Source organism: Thermobia domestica, chromosome 1 (genome assembly GCF_964235325.1).
Source record: "Thermobia domestica chromosome 1, izTheDome1.hap1.1, whole genome shotgun sequence".
Classification (NCBI taxonomy): domain Eukaryota; kingdom Metazoa; phylum Arthropoda; class Insecta; order Zygentoma; family Lepismatidae; genus Thermobia; species Thermobia domestica.
The window spans coordinates 60,996,977-61,015,500 of NC_137454.1; the positions used below are offsets into that span (position 1 = coordinate 60,996,977).

Sequence of the window (18,524 nt, forward strand, 5' to 3'; positions counted from 1 at the left end):
CTTAAGCAAGTGTAGCATTCGTTTGGTTATAAAGCCAACATCAGGTATTGTCATAAGTAGAAATAAATTTTTATCAGTTGTGTTATTCGCCGTATAGTGCTTACCAGAAGAACGTGAAAACATTGTCACGTAACCCGAAAGAAGGTACATTATAAGAACATTTCGCTAAGCGCATCATCAGATGGAAAAGAGCCGAAAATAGCTATGAAGCGTCCAGTTAGGGCTCCATATTGAAATGCAGAGTAGCGTAATAGTGTCACCAGATTGAAATGGAGAAAGTTTAGTGAAGGAAGATAATACTAATGGGTGAGTTAATATGTGAGAGTCAGGGGCGGATCCAGGGGAGGGTGATCTTCCCCCCCCCCAGAAGAGGAAACTTTCTTATTTTATATATGAATAAAATCCATCCAAGAGGTCAGAGCTCTTGAAAGTAGATCTAAGTAGAGCCTGTCCATTCCACCTATGCCTTCGGAAACTATGCGAACTATACTTCGGCCCAACCCCCGCCACCCTCTGATGGAGGAAACCCTCCCTTTGCATAGGGAAAAGAAGTGGATGATCTCAGCTGTGTTGCCAGTTTGTCATTCAATCGCTTGATCTTGACGAGTGAAGATCATAGGCTACTTACAGTGGCTAATGAGACAGACCACAGCGAAGCCCGTGAAATAATTCATTGTGGCAACGCTTCCACATCTAACAATTGAAAGATGTCGGTCGCAGCAACTTATCCCACCTCTTTCGAGAGAGGTACGGGAAATCACATATCGACAGTAGCGCTAGCAGGGGCACAGTTGAAATAGAAAGGCTCTAGCAGTATTACAACCCACTACCCCCCTTCCCCCAGAAGTCCGTCCTTGATCCGTCCCTGGTGAGAGTGCAGGAAGGAGAAGTCATAATAAATGAAAGAGAAATTTATAATTATGTAAAGAAAAATAAGTATTGAAAGTATTAACAAGTATTGAAAAATTAATGTATAAATTACGAAGTAATAAGAAAAAGTAATGACTAAGTAAGTACGGTGAGGCAGGGTTTTATAGATGATCTTCCCATCTATCTGAGGTATGTGAAAATGCCTTAGGAGATTTTTGATGATATGTTGATGAATGTACTGTTGTGATGCGTTGTGTACTCTAGGACAGGTAGAGAATTAAATGGATATCAATGATAGTTCGTGTAGATCGAAACAGAAGTATTTCTGACTTAAAGGTCAGACATGGGGCAGTTATGTCAAACGCTTCCTACTATATTCCTTAGTCATTCGGGGAACCCGTATCTGTTCGAATATATCCATCCCTCAACAACCACATGAAGATCCTCTCATCAACATACTCTTTCTGGAGTACCTTCCCGGCGGGAGTTCATGTGGTTCGGATTCCACGTTAATCAGTAGATCGACGTCTCATATAGCCTCGCTGCTAAACGGGACGCTAAACTGAAAAACAAACAAATCTTTCTGGAGTACCCCCATATTTCCACAGCCAATTCAGTCATGCAAGAAAACAGAAAAAAAAAATCTTTCACCGTAGGCTTACGAATCTTGCTTGTCGTCCCCACTGAAGAAACTTTTCGGAGCCTTTCCAGAATCATGTACCAAAGACCCCTCCCCCAAACATCCAATCTCTAATTGCGGAAGCTTTCCCTTTAAAATACTTCACTTCTGGCAAAGAAATACCAGAAGCTAGATATAAAACTTGGTCTATATATTCATTCTCAGTTTGACTTTCGAGCATCGTGCAACAAAGATAACTCGCAGATTCCACCGTTCTGCTAGCTGCGATTCATTTACATCCTTAAATACATGCACTGTCTGGTCTCTTGGTTTGAGAAACTGTAATTCTTTTTTCAATCACCAATGCTTCTGCAGCGCCCAAGTTCCCAATCTATTTGCTTTATATCAGAAACTCACCAGAACAGTAAATGAATAGAATTTCTTGAGCATCCAACACTAAATCATGAGTACAGTATCTACTTTTGTGTGTACATGTTCAAAATTCTTGCTCCAGAACTTTCCATGTCCTTTGAAAAGAGATTAGAAGATACTTTATTATTTTATCAACCCTCCATAGGTCTTTAATACTTCACCGTACTATACTAATCTCGGTTCTCATATACCTGTTATCTTTACTTTTTTTTTGTAACTATTCATTCCATTTTCTACTGTAAGTCAATAAGTATCTGCAATTAATTTTTATTATTTATTACTATAAGAGTATAATGTAATTCATTAGTCACCCTGCTTCATTAATTTTCCCATGCATTTTCCCCAAATATACCCAGATAATTCTTTATTTTTCAACATAGTCACCCTGCTTTTCATTGCACCTGGTTCACTATTGCACAACCTTTTCGATATCCTGTGCAAGAAATGTTTTTGCTGCACAGCAAAGCACGAATGCACTACTTCTTTCACTTGTTGATCGGAGTTGAATCAACAGCCTCTGTGAGCATCGTTAAGTGGATCAAACAGAAGGAGCGAGCGAGCGAGCGAAGCGAAATCAGAGACTGTATGTAGGATGCTCGAACACCTCGAAACTCAGAATCTGAAGAGATAGAGCGGTGTCGGCGGTGGTATGTGGACGCGCATTGTCATGCGACACAAGAACAATATCCGACAATCGACTTCTACGTTCATTAGAATTGCAGGCTTCAGCTTGCTCACCAGCATATCACTGTACTTTTTACTGTTTATTGTTGAACCCCTACTGGAAAGAAATATAAAATATTGTAGTTACTTATTGGCTTACCTTCCTATATACCTACTTTTACTTTTTATTTATTACACATTTCGTCCTTCATTTGTTTTATTATTTTTTTAAAAGTTGTATATATCGTATTCAGTTGATGAAACTCACATGATCTTGACCATATTTGGCGTGGTGGTAGGCGTTGACGATCTCAGGTACGCTTAAAAAATATGATGAGTAGATACCTCTATGGTTCCCGTGTTATGAGTCATCAAAGTTGGGATTTGGACTAGGTCCAATTTTCGAAGAAAAAAAGTCTTTAATTGCGATTCAGCACAAATATACATTAAACAGATTTATTATTAAAAGTTAATTTGAGAATTAATTTTGGTTTGCAGCATAAAGAACCAAAAGATGAGACAATTGATTAGCTATATTTTAAATGGAGCGTATTTACAATGAAGATTCGCTTTTAAAAAATCCGCAAAATTAACTTCTCTTCATTTCAGTATGGCTTCCAGCTGGATTCTTTATTGTTCATTCTTGCTTTTTCCTTCCTTTTAAATGATTCTTGTAGTGTTGATGATAACGTATTCAAATTTCCTTTTCCATTCCTAAATTAGGATTCCTTTGTTTCAAGCATATACATGTATATACACACTGTTTAGTACTGCATCGCTCACAGACGTGTATGTATATAAGAAAAAAAAGTACTAATAAACATGGATTGAAAACAATGAATTTTCGAAGATTAAAGATAATCCTGGAAATTCGTGATATTTGGTCTTGTCTGAAATCCGTTATGTAGGTAAAGTACGATTCATAAACAGATATTTAAATAGAAAATACTTATCCCTATAATATCCTCGCACTACTTGAATAAGGTCATGTAGTTTTCTTGTTAGGTACTTGAAAGATTTATTGTGTGAATTTCGAACGGGATACAATTTTCAAAGAGTGATGGGCATATTTGAGAGGTCTGCGCGGATGTAAGATATCCGCCGTCCGCTATATGCAGATATGAAATAACAAATATTTACAACTTGTTTGTTCTATGACAATTAGGTTATGATTTCAACAATAGTTCCTGACCTAATAGGTGTAACAACCTCTACAGTTTTGTAAATCATATTTATATAGTATCAATAACATTCAAGCAAAACGTTAAATACGATCTTTTCCTATTATAAGTCAACTACGTCACACAAATTAGGATTCTCCAATGCAGGCTTTAGATCGAAAATAGAAAACAACCTTTAGAGCAGATCAATGTATATATATATATATATATATATATATATATATATATATATATATAAGGTATGAGCATCTTTGTTCAAAACACAAATGTAGAATGGATATAAAGGGCCCTTGAGAAACGAGAACAAACCACCTGAAGGGAACTTACATGAAATCATGTTAGCATTTCATACTTATTATACGATTTTGAAGTCAAATCTAGGAAAACACAATTTTGTTTGTATTGTTATTCACCCCCCTTGAAGATAGTAAGTTTTCCCTTTTGCGATATTCAGGAATCTCCATGAATCTCCATTGTTTTCAATCCATCTATCTCATTTTAATAGAAGACGATAATCAGCAGTGTTCAGAAGAATGATCAGTAAATTCGTATCTTTCACAAATATCCACCATCCGCACAGAAATTAAAACTATATCCATAAATAGCTATATTAATGCGAATGTCCACATTCGCTCAGACATTTAATTAGAGATAATTAGTTACGGTATTTTCTTAGAATCACTGTACATAACTAAATATTAAATACATGAAACTGATTTTCCTTAAGCAGTTTCTTATTTACTTGTAGGTCTGTGATGAACTGAATAACCCAACACTCCGTCGTGTAGCCGAATGGAAGGAGAACCAAAGAGAGTGGAAATTTTCTATTCCAGACTGTTCAAATAATCCATTATATAAGGTGAGTTTCAAAATAAAACTTTAAAGAGACAAACTTGTAAGGTTATTAGTAGCTTTGGTTTTGTGTAAGTTTCAGAATCTTATACAAGACACAGCTAGAATTTATATCTATTATACAAGACGGATGAAAGAAGAAATAATTACTTTCGCAACCTGTTTGACGCCTTCTGTTTTGTGTCTAATGTTTTCCGAATGAACAAAATAAATTAAAATACAGGAATTTCCATTATACTTACTTTTCGTTCTTACGAGTATATTTTATGTGCTAGGGTAGAGATGAGCTATATGCTAAAAATGCTGACGGCAGATCTTTAACTTCTAGCCTATCATTAATCAGTACGGATTTTCAGTGGAGTTATCATTGGAAAAGTTGAAATTAAATGAATTGTTTTTTTTTATTATTATTATTTCAGGTGTCAAGTGGTTTAGGCTTTTTATACGACACCAGTTGTCGTGTGGAATTGTGCGCGTTGAAAAGTCCACTTAGTAAAGAGCTCATATCAGTACCTAGAGCAGCAGAAGCTCTCCTTGGAGTATTCAGGGTAAGTTTTCTGCTAGATATCAAAAGATTTTTCCTCCTTCCCTAATGTAAAATTTATCAGTTTAAGACATAAGCGTTTTCAAGTTAGAAATGTGCTAATGTTGTGTTACTAAAGCTACAGCTATAGGTTTCCGCCCGAAAGAAGTCTTCTAAATGCTTTAAAATGGGAAGTTGTCCTGTATAACTATTGGACTCCAACAGGTGGGAAATGTAAGGATAAAAAGCAACTTGAAATGGATGAGGATGCTAAGAGTGGACTTGTTTCTGTATAAAATAGTGATTTAAAGATATTGTCATGTGGATAAGCTTTTGTTTGCAAAAAGAATGTAGGGTTGGGATGTAAAACATTTATTAGTAGGTTGTAATAAATTACGGTAAACAATGTTGAGAGTTTATTAGTGTCAAAAATGTACTGTAAAACTTTATTTTTTATTGCTTGGATAAATAAACAGTTTTTGATCGTAGATCATGAAGCATCTCCGTATGAGCTATTAGCGCATAAATAAGATTAGTTGATGTATTAAGTTCAGTGAGTCAAAATGAGTTTTAGTCCGTTATGATTGTGAGATGAAGTGTAGTGGATTCTTGAGAATGTGAAAGCGGTGTTACAATGATAAATTATGTGAAAGTAATGGTTCACTGGTTGGAATGTACCTATTTTGTTTAGACCTAAGTGATTTGCTTTAATATAGCTGTTGATTAGTGTATAATATTACGGGAAGTAATATATATGTAGAGAAAGAAGACATAAAATCTAATTTCAGTTTAACATGTACCATAATGGAAGTCTCATTACTAACTTTGTGTGTTGTCATTACAGTGGATACTTGTATATTTCTTATATGGAACGTTTGAGATGTTTAACTATTTCCGTGAATTCATTTTACCTAATCTGTATGACTACAGTAGTGAATTGATAGGTGCGTGAAGGAAATGTGTTTGAGTACTGGAATCTATCATGGTTTAATTTTTCATGACAACCTCAAGTTTCTTTTTCTTTTTTGTCGTCGTATTTTTAATATATTAGGCAAAGGTCAGTAGTTCCATTTTGCGCCTTACTTCGGGTATTAGGGTAGAGGGTAGTCTGATAATGTTTGGACAAGGATAAAAATATATAAAGTATAGAACCTCTTCCCAGAAATCAAAATTGGAACCTCATGCGTCAATATTGATATCCAGTGTCATATTTTTTCTTTTAAAATAGTTTGTAGAATAGTAAAATACACTATAAGTATAAAATTCATGTAATTTATTTAGTTTTTAATTATTTATTTTTCAGTTACACCAGCTAACAGTTTCTGTACTTAACGTGTATCTTCGTAAGAGGGATATTGATCGTCCAGGCAGCATTGAGATGCTCTTGCTGGACTATATGAAACAAGATGGAGTATTAATTATTTTAGGGGACTTTAGTGGTTTGCCAGTAAATAAAGGTAAATAGTAATTTTTCTCACGAAATCATATATTGTCCTCAATATTTAGTTATACTTTTATGAAACAGTTGTTTAGAGTCTTTTCTTTAGCGTTGATTTATGGCTTCGTGACTATACGATTTAAGACTTGGGGGATTCAATCCACTTCCAAATCGACATGGGCTTTGATAACCGTAGTAACAGTTTGTTGAAATTTGGTATAAATATTCTTTCTAGATTAGTAAATAGCAATATGATTTTTCCCCTCGAATTCTGCTGATTTCAGTTTTATAATGCATCAAGCCTTCCATCAGTCCTTAGCTTGCGCCATTTCCTTAGAAGGTGCGCATTTTAGTAATAGGAATTGACTGTGAGAAATAATTATTTTCCTAAATGATTTTTAATCTTAACAAAAATGTGCCAAACTTTATTAAAGTAAAATGTTATCTCGTTCATAATCTTTTTCAAATTTTAGATTGTAGTATATAAGAGCACGATGATTTCAGAAAATAATAATTTTTAAACTGAAATGTACCCTTGTCGTATAAAGTACTGGAACATTTTGCTTTTAATGGCGATGAGCTAAAGAGCGAATTTTTGGTTTATCGGTATTTGGTCTAGACAGTATTTTGAAATTACATGTATTATTATTAGTAGTAGTAGTAGTAGGAGGAGGAGGAGGAGATGGAGGTTTTTATTGTTTCATAAGATTTATTAGTAATGTTTCAATCGGCTATCTTAAAAGAATTTTACAATTTGGTACACTGTATCAACTGTAGTTAATGTAATACATATTACAAATACCAAAACACTATTATTTTAGTTATTCTATTGTTCCCTTTGTTAAGTAACCAGTACATTTTTGTTTAATTCATCCACTGGATTTTGTGCAATTACAAATATATACAGTGCAGCTCACTTATAACGAAATTCAAGGGACCAACACAATGAATTCTTTATATCCGAATTTCGTTATAAACAAATACTTGTATTTTTCCGAATTATGAAAAAACAAAGGATTAGATAACAAGTAGATACACTTAAAAAGAATATACAGCAGTATAACGTTAAGTCTGAAGGTAATTTTATTAATTAGGTTGTTATCTATCCTATCGTACATATTGCAGTTCTTCCTACCTGTTCAAGCACGCTTGAAGAAGTTTGTAATTTTCTTCTGAATCGTGTCTGCTGCCGCTGTTAGTACGACGGCCACTATTTATATTGTGAGCCTTGGCAACACTGATTGTAGTTAGGCGCCATTTTTTGTTTGCATAGAAACGTTCGACATTGTTGACCATAGCGTACTTCAAATGTTTTGTAAATAGCTTTATTCGTGTTGTTTACGTTGACTTGAAGATTGCGTGACAACAGAAAAATGGAATTAACTCGTGAAAATTTTCGTGCAATGGTTTATTACGGTTTTCGACGTAGATTATCACAGAAGTGCATCGATCAACTTACTTCCACATTTGTCGATGAAGCCCCATCCTTTGCCACTGTGAAACGCTGGTATAACGATGTTACTCGTGGCCGCCAGTCGCGCTCGCGCGAATTCGCGAAGGTCGTCCAAAATCAGTTGTTATTCAAGAAAACATTGATGCTATGCAAAACCTAATACTGCAAGATCGTCATGTGACATACTGTGAGATTGAGGCATTAGGCATTAGTTCTACCAGCATATATAAAATATTACATGATAATTTAGCTGTGAGAAAGGTTTCTTCTCGATGGATCCCACATAATTTACAAAAACTTAAAAAGAAGCTCGCGTCGATTGGTGCACACAAATACTCAATAAATACAATGGCGGTGCTTCAAAAGACGTATATAAAATTGTTACGGGTGACGAATCATGGATACATGGATATATGCATATGAGACAGAACGCAAACAGCAGTCGACTGTATTGGTGTTTCAAGATTAACCAAATCCAACCATAGTTGTTCGCGCTGGAAGCACATTGAAAGAAATGGTCGCCTGTTTTTTCGGGAAAAAAGGTTATGTGGCAACTGTGCCCTTAGAGGAACGTTGGACGGTCAACTCTGAATAGTACACAACAATTTGTTTGCTGGAGATCTTCGGTCAATACGGAAATCAAACAAACGCCGTCGGATCATTCTTCATCAAGACAATGCGAGCTCTCACACATCTCGTTTAACAACCGACTATTTAAACACTCAAAAAATCGAATTGATGGGTCATCCGCCGTACATTCCTGATTTAGCACTCAATGACTTCTTGTTCCCGAATGCCAAGAACAAATTGCATGGATAACGATTTTCGTCGGCGGAAGAAGCTGTTGATGCGTTCAAAAACCACATTATCGAGGTGTTTCAAGAAAACTGGAAAAAATGCGTTGACAGATTGTTCGAACAAATGCAAAAGTGTATCGATCATAAAGGAGAATATTTCGAAAAACAATAAACTAGTTTTCGATGACAAATTATTGTTTTCTCATTGTTAGATTCAAAATATAAATAGTGGCCCTCGTAGCACTACCGCTTGCACTTCCTTAAGTGATCGAAATGATGTTTGAAACGTTAGCGGCTCAAGTTTTGCGAACTTTGGATCGCTTCTTTGGAACACACGGGTTGTTTCACATTTTCTACTTCTACCTCATCATCGGAATCTGCTTCATCTTCATTCGTAGTAGCCACCCTCAGGTTTTCTACAATTGAATTATCAATATCGGGATCCTGAGTTGCAGGCGCATCATCTGCAGCAATGTACTTGACAAGCGTAATTCATTTGTCGCTGCTTCGTGAAATTCACTCCAAGTTTCAAGATCAACAGCTTCTTTCGCCGCATTTGTAGCAATGACACCAGGTTCATCACGAAGATTTGCATGACTCCAACAATTTTCTTGGCTTGCACAGCGACAACAGCTATGAACACCAATTTTGCGGTACCTGAGATATCCACGAGCAGAAGAAAAGAAAATATGATTCCGTTCGGAAAACTTGGGTATAACCGATCTTTACGGAAAATATTGTACGTAATATACTTTCATTTCTCCCGTTTTAAATAGTTGGTGTGACAATAAGTCGATATATATATATATATATATATATATATATATTGCGACTTATTAGATATTGCAAACATAAATGAAATCCCCAAGATATATATGGGAGGGCGCAATCTGTATATCTCAGTTAGATAGTATCATCAACGTTAAATTGATGCTTTGCTTACTTGAGTATTGTCTGCCAACTATCTACAAAATAAATGGAATACTACTAACCTTGTATCCAATGGATACAAAATTAGTCGAGTCCATTAGCAAATATCTACAAAATAAGTATTCACTTTCGAAAGATAGGTGTGATATTATTTCCTCCCACCTCCACCCATCATGATCTATGACGCGCCTGGGTAAATTTTCCTGATATTCTGCTCAAAAAGCGATGCCTTTTCCTTCTCTTCTTCAGTCAACTTTAGTATCTCAGTACCTCCATTCTCCTTCGTTGGGTACTTTTAAAACGTATTAGTCTTGTATAAATACGTTTTTCGTATAACATTTTGGACGCTATTTTTTTCTTTCTTTCTTTCTTTTTCTTTTATTTTTACACACAAATAATAGTAATAGCGCACTTCCAATAATGACTCTCATAAGCATTCTGTCTATGAGCAACTCTGAAAGAAGTAACCTCAATAAGTTTTTCACACATACAAAATCACTGTAAATAAATCTTGCCTAAAGTATGAGTGATAATTTAATAAATTGTAGTTATTTTTATCCCCTTTCTTGTAGAGGAAAACGATACACAAAAGTCTCAATGTAGAAGTTTAGTTCCGAGTACTACAAACACCAGTAGTAATGGTCCTCATGCAGCTCGCTTGTATGATAGTATTTTTCTGAATACTGATGCTCAACGGCAGTATACAGGTGAGTAATAATTTTCTCTCTTATTGCCTTGATTGTTCCTTCGTGTTCTCCTAATAACCCTCCAACACTTTGTAATACATTTTTGATCTAACTTTAACAAATTTCCGCTTTGCCTAATCTTCACAGAAAGGGTATTTAGAGTTTAAGGGTTTTTATCGGTAGCTATTTCCTAGGCACTTGCAAGTTACTTTTAGAGCCCTTGCTTTTCGTATATCATTTCAGCTTTCTTGAAATTAAATTAGCAATCATGGACCACTTATTCTTTTGCTATGAATACCTGTATATCTACAGAATGTCTTCTGACAGTATGCAACCTCACCGATGTATGCCCGACATATACAAAGCATCTGTGATTGTGCTTAATTATAGTTCCCTGTATAAAGGATGAATAGATATAGTGGATTTCTGGGTCATAAGTAAAGTGATGTTCATGGAAACATTGCTTACAGTAATGCAGATGTTCTTTCTTATTTTAAAGCACACTATTTTACCTGTAATATTCCCTTATTGGAAATACTTTTATTTGCCAACAGCATTATTTTATTTATTTTGAAATATTAGTTTGAATGCGGAACTTAAGTGCTACACCAGTTGGTTGGTTTTAGTTTCATTTAAATACATGCAATTTAATGTACGTATATACATTAGACTTCCGAGTATCCGGCTCGAGACTCTTTTATCGTAATTAAATGAGGAAGGCAAGGCATTGCACGGCTACGATCTTCCTACGTGTCGTGTGCAAAATACAAGTTGTGACAGGAAATGGGCAGCGTTCTGTTCCTTGTTCATTGTACTGTAATATTCTTTAACCTACTTTTCCTCAAATAAATTCTTAAAACGTGCAGTGCAGCAGGCCCACAACCAGCCACAGAGGTTTGAGGGGCATGAATATGTTAAGGGCGGAAAGTCATTAAAAATTCTCTTACAAATAGCTAAATTGTGTCTTTTGTATTAATAATATCATTTTGTGATAAGGTCTGGAAGGGCCACGAGAAGGTTAGGGAGGCCAGGCCCCCCTAGCCCCTCTCTGGTTGCGGCCCTGCAGTACAGTACATAAACATTTATAAACTACGAGCAGAGAGGCAAATAAGAAGTGAGAAAATACGTAGTATGTTATAACAGTGAATTTTGTATAAAAACTTTGACTTCTGGTATTGATGGGACAAATAAATGAGTTCATAGAGCTCCAGCTTTTTTGTTATCCGCCTGCCCTTCCGCCACATTATGTCGGATACTCGGGAGTTGAGTTGAGTTGATTTTAGTTTAGCATCCCGTTCAACAGCGAGGCTATATGAGACGTGGACCTACTGATTAACGTGGAATCCGAACCACATGAGCTCCCGCCGGGAATCGAACCCGGGTCTTCCACGTCATCGGATACTCGGGAGTCTACTCTCTCTGTGTGTGTGTGTGGGGGGGAGAGATTTGTTACGGAAAATACAAAAAATGAAAGTGTAACCATCCTTTCTTCCCAATTCGGAAAATCTAGCTATTGAGGACGTTAAGCTGGGGCAAGACAATCAGAACTGACGAAGAGACTTGATGAAAGGGGAAAAAAAAAGTTGCAGGTTCTTTTCAAATGCATATTACACACTGAATAACTTAGTTCTTAATGGGGGCGCGGTGGCTCAGTGGTAGAGCGTTCACCTCCGGGGGTCCCTGGTTCGATCCCAGCTCGCGCCGTGTAGACTTTGTGGTGGACAAACACCGCTCGTGGGTTTTCTCGGGGTTCTCCCGTTTCCTCCCACTTTATTCATTCCATCATTTCATTCATTTCTCATAATCGCAGTCTCCTTTAGTCTAACCGGCATAAGCGTGGGACGTAAAGATACCTTGATGTGAAATAAATACCACAGTGAAAAGAATAATTACTTCTAGATTATTGTTTATAATTCAGTAAAACTCGAAGTTCAGCTTGGTCCTTTTATTTCAATAATGAACGAGAAGAATCTCCCTTTTCTCAGCTTCCGTACACTTGTATAAATGTTGAATACTAAACATAATTGTTAAATAGTAAATTATTACTATCTAATCAATGAACAATGCAACTTTGTACCTTCGTGTTTGTATAAAGAATAAGCTTGAAAATATTTATGGTACAAAATTACGAATATTTAGATATTGTGACGATGAATATTATTCAGTCGATCTAACAAAATTCGATAAAATATGGACAACTTGTAAAAGTCTTATTTCCACTGTAAGATACGAAAGCAAATGAATCACCATAATAGGGATCACCAGAAGAGCAAGTACCACATTCAGTTACTGCACTAGCGATATAGCACTTGAAGTTGAGGCACGTAAAGAGGCCGTAATACAATTTTGGAATAAGTAATTATTAACAAAGAGATTGCAAGTATATTACATAATTTCTAAAACTGAAGTCGACTGAAGCAGTAACTCATCTCGAATGTGGGAAGTAATATTTCCACCATCGCACTCAGTAAAATAAGTGTGAAACCTCAATACAGATATTACTTTCTTATAGATATACAATACACTCGAGTCACAAAGAAGAGATACAAGCTATTGTAATGCAATATGCAACTATGTTGCAGACTCAAAGTAGTGCATTAATATTGCGTGGGAGCTAACAAAAACTCAAAATACACAAATCCCCAAATTTACAATATTTAAGTATTTCCAGGAAATTATTTCAATTGAATCGTAAAATGGCACTTTTAATTCAATGTAACACGTCCTCGAAAGTAAGATACGACACATCTTCGCTAACGCGCCAGCTCACATACAATAGAGATACAATTAATGTGAACAATAATTGAATTTGTATTAAGGGTGCGCTTTCTGTTACTAAATCATTACACCATACTAATTACAAATAACATAAAAATAAGTAATATTCTTTGCATTAGTAACTGTGATTATCAACACTGACCAAAGTGGAAACTTGTAGATAGTTAGTATTAACATCGCAGGACTTACTTGCAGCAGACAAGGTTCTACAGGCCATAGGCTGACAATCAAGAAATAAGTGTTCACATGACTTCCTTATAGTAAGGAATATGAGAAGAAAAGTGAGATACTATTTCATTTATTAATCATCATGAGCATATGTTCTTGTAACACTTCCAATATCAAACCACACTTAAAAGACAAGAAGAGCATTAAATTCAACGAATGTAATTGACCCAATAAAACGATATTATTATCGTAATTATTATTGAGTGCAAAGTAGGAGCGAGAGTAATACATAAGTACTGAGACAGAATTATCTTACTCCTAACCATGAAGTCATCGATTGAACGGAGACAAAGAACTTTACAGCGACATCGTTAAAAATAGTATTGATACCGGTAAATCCTTAGAGAGAGACATCATAAACATGAGAAAATTCACACATATAAGGTGATATTTTAGAAAAGATTGTAACTATTTGGCCTCTTACTAATTTACTCATGACAATTATTAAGTCTGATTATCACCTTCATAAATTAAGGACTTCACTGCAATATTGAATAGAAACATAGATTGAATAAACTATCAAGTAGGAACATCTATGTAAAGATGACGAAGCAAGGTTCTTCAATTAGAAGAAACCGAATGGTCCCATGAAGTTTACTCATTCCAATAAAACGCAGAACGGTCTCAGTTTTAACCTGTGATCAATACTTGTAAATACCATTACGAAATTAATCTCGGAAGTCAGTGCGTGACAGCAAACAACTGCGAAGTAAGCACCATGCAGTAATGTTGCTGTTTGTTTTGGAAGACACTCGTCGCAGAGACCATTTGAAGAAAATATATTTACTAATATTACTTGATTCAGTTGAGAGATTTTTTCAATAAAAAAATACTGTTTTGCATGTACAAGAAAATATGAATTTTAGTTTATTGTGCCCCGTGCCTCTTGCGTCAGCCCAACGATTTCGTTTAAAAAGTAGCAGGTGTGTATTTGCTCGAGGTAATATTTAAAACTATACAACCACTTTTGATGAATTTTTCACCATTGGAAAGTGTGTTTTATTCCGGATACGGCAAAAAATTACGTATTACAAAAGAATATTTCGTAATACAACGCTTCAACTCAACAGAACAAAGCGGAGTTTTTATTATATTACATTACTGTACTTACAATTGCTGTTTAGACAGTAGGCAGAGATCGATGGACTAACCATACAGTAGAAGAGTGCTGATATGTAATTGCTTAGGAATAATTCAATCTTAAAAAAAATTCTGAGTTATTGAAACACTTCGCAATAAATTTTGTGTTTACCAGTTTGCGATATAATGTCCTGCTATCTACCAACTTCCACGTTTCCGCAACTCTATATATATATACCAGCAAGATAAACTTCCATCTTGTTTCATGTGAGGAACGTGTGTGCAAAGTTTATATATATATATATATATATATATATATATATATATATATATATATATATATATATATATATATATATATATATATATATATATATATATAATAAAGAAGTCGTGAGTGAGTGACTGAGCAATGGCCAGACCAAACCGCTTAAGATCGAAACTTGAAATTTGAAAGTGCATAGGATTTATAACGTAAGGTATAGTACGTGACAAAACATAACCAATTTTTTTTCCTCGAAGGGCAGGATCTAAGGGTGTACTTGTCCCTACGATAAATCCTTCATTGTAACTAGATTTCGGCATTGCCGCTCCAACTCAGGTAGAACTGTATAAAGTTTTCACTATGGCTAACCCCATTACGGTTATCATAGTAGCATCGTACAGTGTTTGTTCCGTATGGCATCTGAAGCTTTTACAGCGTGATTGAAGAACGTATATTTCGGTAGCTAGACTTTGCAATCAGCCCACGTCATGTGACAATATATGAAAACTATTTTATTCTACTTTGTACAAATTAAAACACAAATTACTTTGATGTTTATTATGTCGGGAAGTATGTAAATGTTATCGAGTAGAGCAAATCTTCTTTAAATTTTACTCCCGATCCAAGCCTTTGCATTGTTTTTTTTTTTTTTTTTCATAAATGACGTAAAGGCAATGCTCTAAATAGAAGAGGGGGAGTATGCGGGGTATAGTTTCTTAGATCTTCCACTTCGGGCGCTGCATAAAGGAATAGCAACACAGTTTGATTAGATCTTCCACCTCGGGCACTGCATAAAGGAATAGCAACACAGTTTGAAAACCGAGATGTTGCTATCTTGAATATTTTCAAGGCGTAGCTGATGCTTGTATTGCGACATTGGGTAGGCACTGCCCCTCATGGACCGTAGCTCCATGGAGTCAGTTTATTATATTTACTAGCTATATTTTCTCACTATTTCAATAAGTATTTATTATTTTATTACCAACGTCCTAGCCACACTGGAATATCACTCCACATGAGATCAACGAAGTCAAGCAGTCCTGGGTCTGGTCAGAGGAAAGATCGGTGTGACTATTCGTACTCACCAGACGGTGTTGGCGCTGCGGCGTCCACCCACCGTCGTGAGGACAATTGGAAGCTACTTGAATGAAAAGAAGTAGCGAACTGCAGTCCAGAAAGCAAGCATTAATGGCGAGAGTAGCCGATCTGCTGACAACACATCAACTCTCAGGAATGAGTGCCATAAATCCAGGCTTTCTAAGGGCTGTTGCACCAGGAATTTAGTTATCATTAGGCCTTTTATTATTGCTAATAATAATAATAATATTAGTAGTAGGCTTAATAAAGATACTGTCTGTTTGCTCTGCTCGTAAGTACATTATTTCTAGCCTTGTGATATAGTTAGACAGGCCAATAATTGATCAGTTTCTTTCTAATGCGATTCGTCACGTTACTGGACGATAAAAACTGGACAAACTACAAATTAGGATACCATACACAGGAAATTAATAATGATAGCGTTATTACTCAGATATTAACCTGCATACATTAATAAATATGAGGATCTAGGTACTTAATAGAATGCTTTTTAATCATTTCTTTTTTTTTTAAAGAAAAAAGTTTTAAATTGTCATTATAGACAGATGGCCTGTCGAATAATAATAATAATAATAATAATAATAATAATAATAATAATAATAATATTTATAAAAGACTAACATTAGTGCATCACGCTAACTCCTAATAGTAAATCACGTTCATGCTCATTGCAATAATATAATGCAATAATTTAGATTTGAGCATTTATATTTATGTATCCGCAAGTTCGTTGGTCGGCTAACTTACTTAAAAAAAAATGTATGCAAACAATTAGAGCTCTTAAGATTGAATTTAACCTATAATTAGTGCTTGAACTTTTCAGGTAAACAGTATCCGCCCGATAACCATTGCGTTTGGTTTACTCGATCCTTAGACCTGATAAACCCGTTTAACCCGTGTTTCGCCTGTTTGGACCGTTTGACCCGAAAGACTCGTTATGAGTTCGTACGTGGTAATTAGAACAATTTGTGTTACGATAATAAAGTGGAAGAACACACTATTTACAATCATGAGAGACTAAACTTGTTTTCATAAAAACTGGGCTATCATACGGTTCAATCGGGCAAACCCGATTCATACGGATAAAAATTCAATATCGGTCCAACGGGCGGTCCAGGATCGATTCTATTTTCCAAGCATTACCGAAAATGCACAGTAGCCCGAAACGGCTCGGATCATATTATTATTATTATTATTATATTAAAAGGAGAGAAAATTACTTGTCGAATGACCTGTATGTATTTTATTCTTATTTTATTCTTGTTTTATTTATCTGCTTATTGGTTTGTAACACTCAGAAAGAATAGTTCGCGACTTCATTGTTTACCCTGGCGACGGGGAGAGCGGCTAAGCTTTTGTAATATCGGCAACATCCAACTGGTTGACAAACCGCACGTGGCCGTTAAAAACCATATGACAGTTTTACTGCTGATAAGACAAGTTGATTTAGCTTTGAAAACCACTATACCACTAAGTGTTTTTGGAGATCCGATAAGAAGGGGGAGGGAATAGGAGTGGCAAAAATTATGGTAAAATTTCCATATCTCTTAATATCAGAAGGGTAGAGACACGAATTTTGATAAATGGACTTCCCATTTGAAATAATTGATCCTTTTCCCCAAAATGAAAGAAAAAAGAATGGGTTTACAATTTTTATAATGGGACGGCAATGTCTCGAAATCCTTTAAGTTTAGAGACATGAAATTTGGTATTTAGACTTTTGATTTAAAATAATTGAAGGATGTTTCGGAGTGTTTTATGTATTTCTTACAAAGGAAGGAAAAGGTAGGGGTTCCAATTGTTATAAGAAGATGGCCATATCTCGAAATCCCTTAAGATTAGAAAGTCATTAGGAATACGAAACTTGGTATATAAGTACGTTCTAAAGATCAGAGTTACAATTGTTATAATAAGATGTCCATATCTTGAAATCCCTTAAGATTAGAAATATAAAAATTGTTATTTATGATTTAAATTTAAGATAAAGGCGTGGTTTTTAATGTTTCACTTAGAAAGGAAAGAAAAAGGCGGGAATTAAAAATAGTGTTATAACAAGATGGCTATATCTTTAAACCCTTTAAAAATAGAGATATGAACTTGAGTACAAACTTCTTATTCAAAATATTTCAAGTGGTATATGCCATAACGTTTTCAGAAATTCTGCATTAAGAAGAGGCGAGAGCAATTTGTATTATTTTTTTTTTAATATATAATAATAACTTCGAGATTGTTAGTTGTATCATCAGGGGGAAACGGGTGAACCATTTGAAATGATTTTTTAAATATAGTTAGCACTTGGGTGACATGGGTTTCTATTATTTTACTTCAATTGAAATGCGAATTCTGAAGGGAAAAGGGGCTTAAAATGTTCGCAAAGAATAATGCCATAAATGTATTCATGCTGAAATAGTGGTGGGAGGCCGTAGATCGAGCAGATGGTGGGGTTCTGGGTGCGAAGTATATATATATATAATATGACAGTGAAGCATTGCAAGACTGAACACCATTTCAAAAATTCAATGTCCATTTAAGCAAGAAAGTGTTTAAAAGGTTATTTGCCTGTAAGGATAGAATCAGAACAAATAGAAAAGGTCACAATCGAAATCAAATCTATAGTGATGAATTGCTCAA

At 35.2% G+C, this 18,524-nt stretch overlaps 1 protein-coding gene across 4 annotated transcripts in view; it reads left to right on the top strand.

Moving 5' to 3' along the window:
- Window positions 1-18,524, top strand: part of LOC145685251 (endonuclease/exonuclease/phosphatase family domain-containing protein 1-like) — a 48,747-nt gene that overhangs the window by 14,911 nt on the left and 15,312 nt on the right. For 3 of the 4 annotated variants that reach the window (XM_081757625.1, XM_081757616.1, XM_081757628.1), the window contains exons 6-9: window positions 4,514-4,624; window positions 5,037-5,165; window positions 6,444-6,597; window positions 10,307-10,465. In XM_081757625.1, the coding sequence (XP_081613751.1) occupies window positions 4,514-4,624; window positions 5,037-5,165; window positions 6,444-6,597; window positions 10,307-10,465 (553 nt within the window). The remainder of the gene's footprint in view (window positions 1-4,513; window positions 4,625-5,036; window positions 5,166-6,443; window positions 6,598-10,306; window positions 10,466-18,524) is intronic. The other variant, XM_081757619.1, reaches the window with a different exon arrangement.